This window comes from Choloepus didactylus, chromosome 11, assembly GCF_015220235.1.
Source record: "Choloepus didactylus isolate mChoDid1 chromosome 11, mChoDid1.pri, whole genome shotgun sequence".
Lineage (NCBI taxonomy): Eukaryota > Metazoa > Chordata > Mammalia > Pilosa > Megalonychidae > Choloepus > Choloepus didactylus.
Window position 1 is genome coordinate 19126502 of NC_051317.1, and position 6394 is coordinate 19132895.

General features: G+C 55.6%; 1 protein-coding gene across 2 annotated transcripts; it reads left to right on the forward strand.

Annotated features, from left to right (window-relative positions):
• Positions 1-2047: 2047 nt before the first annotated feature.
• Positions 2048-5830, forward strand: HAND1 (heart and neural crest derivatives expressed 1). 2 transcript variants are annotated; one of them, XR_005210992.1, is made up of 2 exons: positions 2048-2135; positions 5702-5830. XR_005210992.1 is itself a non-coding variant. In XM_037799465.1 (2 exons), the coding sequence occupies exons 1-2, from the start codon at positions 3570-3572 to the stop codon at positions 5804-5806; spliced, it is 660 nt and encodes a 219-aa protein (XP_037655393.1). The 2 variants fall into 2 exon arrangements, 1 of the variants encoding a protein (XP_037655393.1); XM_037799465.1 differs by lacking the exon at positions 2048-2135 and adding an exon at positions 3570-4124 and having other exon boundaries at positions 5702-5806.
• Positions 5831-6394: the final 564 nt, after the last annotated feature.

A 6394-nucleotide genomic window follows, 5' to 3' on the forward strand; every position in this document is an offset into this window, starting at 1 on the left:
AATAATGATTTCAGCCAAACTCCCGAGTCCCAGATCTCCCCCACCATATAGCCTAGCGCAGAGGGAGAGAACACTCTCACCCCGTTGCTCCAATCTGCCTCACTCTAAACACACCTGAGGTTGGCTGGAGTAAAAAGTGCATTGAGGATCTCCCCGAAGTCTGTATCTGGATCTTAGGTGCCTCACCATCCATGCAAGAGGATCTCCCTGGCGCCCGCCCATCCCACATCCCAGTCGGTCCCCTAGGGCCAAGCCCCCAGTAGTGGCACCGCTTGCCTAGTGATTTCGAATTCTTCATGGTGGATAGGCAGCAGCTCTCTCCGGGGCACCTGGGGATACCCTGCTCTTTAACCACCGCTGGGGGCTTATGGCTGGTTTCCCTGGCCCTCGAGAGGTCTCTTGGAACTGGGACTCATCCCCCAGTTCTCATAATGCATTCCCCACCACACTAAACAGGCCAGATATGTGGGGGATATATATGGCCCTGAGTGATCTGTGTAACTTCAGGAAAGTGCCTGGGACACGGGTGGATGGGGGCTTGAGCTGTGTTTTCGTGGGTAATTGTATGTACCTATGTGAATTCTTGTCATTGTGAGTGCCAGGGCCATGTGCATAATACTGTAGAACTTCATTTTGTGGATCCGTGAATGTGACTATAAGGTTGAGGATATATGTCAAATTATCTGAATGCTTGGAGTCTGTGTGCCTGTGTGTGTAATGTGCAAACATGTACGAACATCTGTTTGTGGGTTCCTGTGTATATGGTGGCTGTGTACCTGTGTGTGTTTTGGGGATTGAAGGCTCAGCTGTGACACAGAATATATGAAATGTATGATGGGGTTTAGAGAAGTCTGTGCTATGAATACAACCATGGGGAATTGTAAGAAAATACATACTGGCTGTACCTATGTGTAATTGTGACAGTAAGAATATGCTGTAAAAGCCTGTGGCCATTTGGTATTGAGAATTTATGTGCCTCTATTGCAGGACAGTGTCTTTGTGCTTGCCTGAGGGTATGCTGGTCAGTGGCTTGTAGCTGCTATAAGGTATCTAAAGCATGATGTGTGCCCTGTGGATGAGAGAGATAATGAGCAAAATCCTAGGAATGCATGAATATGTAAAATGCTTTGTGTTGCTTCGGTGAGATTGTGTGTTACTGTGAAAATACACATACTTTTTGGAGTCTGTATGAACATATGGACTTTTGTGGGCTTGTCCCTGTGTGTGCCCTTGAAGTTGTGAGATACTGTACGTACATGTGTGTAATGATGGGGTTGGTGAGCCACTGTGGAGGGCGCGGGTGAAAGATCATGTCCGGATTAGGACAAAGGTTCGGTGTGTGTTGAGAATTGAGGTCTTTCTCCAAAGAGTAATTACTCTCTCTACCTGCACACCCTCACTCTAGGGCGCCTCCAGGCCCCGGGGAGCACGCCTTCGGCCCTGGGAGGCGCGGGACCCCGCGGAGCCGCCGCCGAACCGGGCGCCGGGCACTCCCTCCCGGCGAGCCTTGGGCTCCGCGCTCGACTCAACCCCAGCGTTGCTGGCGCCAGGCGCCCGGGAGAGCGGCGGGTTTCCTGTCTGCCTCTGGCAGAAAACCAGAACCTCACCCCCCACCCCCACCCCATTCGCACCCCCAGGGCCCACAGCACCTCTGAGCTCCCACAGGTGGAACCAGCCTGCTCACGACTAAATCAAGGAACCACATAGCGTTGGTCCCCTTCTCCTCTGTAATGTTTTTTTTTTTTTTTTTTCGTTTTCTTTTCGTTCACTCTCTTGTACAGGAGGGTAATACCACGGATCCACTTGCTACAGGACCCCGAGGACAGTCGTTCATCTTCTCTATCCCTATCTATAAAATGAGAGAGTTGGCCCTTCTACCTCTACCTTTGGACTAGTCACAGAGCCAGGTACACAGGGGGTGGTCAATAAATAATTGCGGAATGTATAGATACAGGAACGAATAAGCCCTTTTAAAAGAGCATTCACATAGATTATCATCTTCTTTCCTCGACATTGTTTTTGAGAGAAAGGTACACTGCCTCTATCCCCCCAACGGAGCTGGAAGCGGGGACTGGGAAGTTGGTGAGGAAGAAAGGTCCCAGGTATGCGGACATCAACTGCAACAGGAACGAGAGGTAAGACGGAGAGTCCCCAGCCTTAAGCTCACCGCCCAGGGATCCCCAGGTCCCACCGCCCGAGCCCCAGGGAAAGCTGCCCACAGAGAGAATCAGTCTGGCCGGGAATAGCCCTAGCCCCGAAGGGGAAGTAGCTGAAGGCTGCGCGGCCAGAGGCCCCCGCGCATGGGGGATTGAGACGTCGGGAGATGTTTCTCCGGTTGCGCGAGCCGCGGAACGGTGTGAGGGTTGTGGTCTCCGCTGCGTCTTTACGTCTGAATCGGCGATTTCTCCGAGTGTGAGCTTCCGCGCTGTTGTCTCTAGACAATCAGGGATTCTCCAGAAGTGATCACCTCTGTGGAGTGGCTCAGTGTACCCCTACTTCTGGCCTTCCGTCCAGGTCCCGCGGAGGGAGGAATGGAATCCTGCCGGCTTGGCGCCTTGGGCTACTTCTGTGTCAACTTGGCTAGCCTTTGGACTAGAGTAGGCGCCCTGGAGGCAAGAAGAGAGGATCTCGGCCCTTGAGCCTTTAATAAACTGACAAATGCTGGTGGGCTCGGAGCCCGCCTCCTCCCGGCTGCAGAAATGCTGGTTCTTCGTTGCCTATCGGGGAGCAAACGGGTGTTGGCCAGAATTTGAGGGTTGGTAACGGACTTGTGCACTCGGAGTGGCCTCCCAGCCCCGCGGGATAAGGCTGATGACCCGAGGGGTCAGGGGGCAGGCGCTTATCCTGCCTCCTGGAGTGCCCTCTCATCTCCCCGCTCCAACACAGACAGAGCAAAAGGACTGGGAACCTCTGATTCCTGTTTTGAATTCTAGAATGTCTGGGAACAAAAACCTTCCTTTCTCTGGGCCTCAGTTTCCCTATCTGTAAAACCCGGGGACGGGCTCCAGGGGAAGGCCTACTTTTTACTAGATGATTCTAGATTCCTTTCCTTGGGTCCACAGGGAGGAGGTGGCAGCCACCGTTCAGGGCGTTGGCAGGCCTATGCCTCTGTAGCCCCCGCCTCTCTCCAAGATAGGAAGTGGGGGTGGGGTGGGGGGGAGTGGGGAGGCGGGTCCTCCTCCCTGTCCCCGCTGGGGGCCTGGAGTTGAGTGGCACTAGCTCAAGCATAAAACCAGGGACGGCACCCCCCTCTTTCCTCCTCCCAGCCCCCCTGCCATTGGCTCCAGGGAGAGGTTGACATCAAAGCTGCGGCCTTATATAAGCCAGACCCTGGAGAGAAGGCCGCAGAAGGGTTAAACAGGTCTCTGGGCATCGGCACCCTCGTCTGCGACAGAAACAGGCAAGAAGGCGACGAATTGCACATCTCATCTTCAGCCTTGACCCGGAGTCCCCCAAACCCAGCGCCCACCTGAGCGCAGCCCCAGAACCCACGGGTGGCCCCGGCAGTCTCTGAGGCGCATGGGGCGGCGCTAATTCGGCTGCGGGCGCAGGCCAGGGGCCGCTCCAACATGAACCTCGTGGGCAGCTACGCACACCATCACCACCACCACCACCACCACCACCACCCGCACCCCGCGCATCCCATGCTCCACGAACCCTTTCTCTTCGGCCCGGCCTCGCGCTGTCACCAGGAGCGGCCCTATTTCCAGAGCTGGCTGCTGAGCCCTGCAGACGCTGCCCCGGACTTCCCCGCCGGGGGGCCACCGCCCACAGCCGCGGTTACCGCCGCCGCCTACGGTCCGGACGCCAGGCCAGGCCAGAGTCCCGGGCGGCTGGAGGCGATCGGCGGCCGCCTAGGCCGACGAAAAAGCTCAGGACCCAAGAAGGAGCGGAGACGCACAGAAAGCATCAACAGCGCTTTCGCGGAGCTACGCGAGTGCATCCCCAACGTGCCGGCGGACACCAAGCTGTCCAAAATCAAGACTCTGCGCCTGGCTACCAGCTACATCGCCTATCTGATGGACGTGCTGGCCAAAGACGCACAAGCCGGCGACCCCGAGGCCTTCAAGGCCGAACTCAAGAAGGCCGATGGCGGCCGTGAAAGCAAGCGGAAAAGGGAGCTGGTGAGTCCGGGGCCTGTGCGCTCCAGCAAAGGGCGCGGGCGCAGAGAGCGCAGGCAGGGCGTGCACGTAGTGGAAGGAGGTTGTGTTGTGTGTGCGATTTTGAGAGGCCGCAGGAGTTAAAGAGAGAGTCGCAGCGTGTGGGATTGTGAGCATGGAAGGAGATAGATTCGTAATAGAATTCATTTGTAATGTGAGATAGTGTTTGTAAGACTGTGACGATGTAATCTTAACCTTTTTGGAGGGGTGTTAGGGCCCCCTTTAAGAATCTGTTGGAAGCTTCGTACTCCAAGGACGTGCACATACCACATATTTCGCTTCCAATTTCAGGGGTCCCGATCCATCCCTGGGCTCGCCTGTAAACCAGGTTAAAACGCGCTCAGGAGTTCGTTATTTTAATTCGCCTGAAGGTGAATTTCTGCGTATGGGCTCAAAGGGCTTCTGCTGGAGAGGTTGGTGGTCCAGCTGGCTCTCCACTTCTGTCACTGTACAGATAGAGAAACTGAGGTCCAGAATGGGACAGGATGTGGAGAATGCCACCTACCTAAGGAGCCAAATGGCGCTGGGGTGAAAAAAAAAAGAGGCAGGTCTGCTTACAGGCGAGAGCACATTCTACCGCTCCACCGCGGAGGGCTGGTTCTGAGAGTAACCTCGGTGCTTTGTGTGTAAACGCCGACAAGCAAGACCGCGAGACTCACCCACCTTCGGCTTTGGGGATTGCAATCCCTTCTCGATCGTTTCTCGATTCTTCCAGTCAGTGACGCTTTCTGTCGCTTGGTTTCGCTGACTCGGGGCTTCGGGACCCGTGAAGGCGGCGATAGACCCTCTCCGCGAGATAGGTGGGTGCGCTAAGGCCCGCCGCACTGTGAAGCCGGCTGGAGAGCCCTGCTGGGTTTTAGCTGACCCGCGGGGGCCGCGGTAATATAGGGAAAGCTCGCCCGGGGAGACGAGAAAGACAGGTCTCTAGACGCCGCCCTGGGCTCGGGGAGGTGCAAGCCCGCGTGGCGTCTGGGTGGACGTAGTTATTGAAAAGATCCCTACCTCCCGCATGTCGCCGCCTCCTTCCAGGCTTGGTTTTTGTTATGAGAGCGGGGGACAGGGGTGCTAGGCCAGGCGGTCTGGGGCTCCGAGCGCCAGCTTGAGGGTATTTAACTCTATCTGCAAAGGCTGGACGCTAAACAGGTTGGAAACCGGTGGGACTTGTGGGTGGAGCAGGTCTGCGAGCGGGAAAACTGTCGTTCCCCGCCCCCCACCCCCATTCCAACCCCCTGCAGCCTCTCTCTGGCGCCGTGAAGCCAAACCTTCGCGCATCAATTTCACCAGGCGCAGAGAATTCTCGTTACCAAACCTTCCGTTGCTGCCCAGCCCAGCCCGGGTTCCTGGAACTCGGCGCATAAAGGCAAATTTATGAGCCTATTTGCCTATTTCGCAAACAGAATTCCGTCACTTGTTTAAAGGCTCCCAGTTACTGCTCCCAACACCTTCCCCCATCCCCCCATCCCACTCCAAGCTCGGGCGATTGGAGCAGAAAAATTAAAACCTGTCTCTCGCCTTCTTTTCTTGTGTGTGTCCCTTGGCAGCAGCAGCACGAAGGTTTTCCTCCTGTCCTGGGCCCAGGCGAGAAGAGGATTAAAGGGCGCACCGGCTGGCCGCAGCAAGTCTGGGCTCTGGAGTTAAACCAGTGAGCCGAGGCCCGCGCCGAGGAAGCCTGGGGAGGAGAGGAAGGCGGCGGCGAGTGCCAGGTTCTGGGTTCAGCGGCTTGTGGGGGTGCATCCCGCGGAGCCTCCGCTGCGCGCTGGCAGGACGCGGGCTGCAACCGCATACTTGGATCGCACGTGCAATGTCATTTGAAATTGTTTTTAATACTCTAAGAAAAAGAGAAATATATATATCTACTCCCCTTATCCGAGAGGGCTGCCCTTGGAGGAGAGATGGCGGGACCCAAGCGCCTGAGGACGCACCCCTCCAACCCTTCTGGGGCGAATTTAGAACCCCAACGCCATCCCCACTCCGCTGATTCTCGTTCTCTCCCGTCCCTCTCTCCGCTTCAAACCCCCCGGGTGCCCTCTTCCCTAATTAAAATGCAATAAGAGGAATCAATAGTTGTCTGCCGGGAAAGAGAACCAAAAGCAGGAAGATGGAGGGTTGCCCTTTCTTGTTGCTTTCCCTAAAACAGTGGTGTTTATTTTATTTTATTTTTTTTTTGTCGCTGCACTTCCTACTTAGTTCTAAGGGAAATGCTTTCTTTTTTTTATATAACTTTTTTTTTTTTT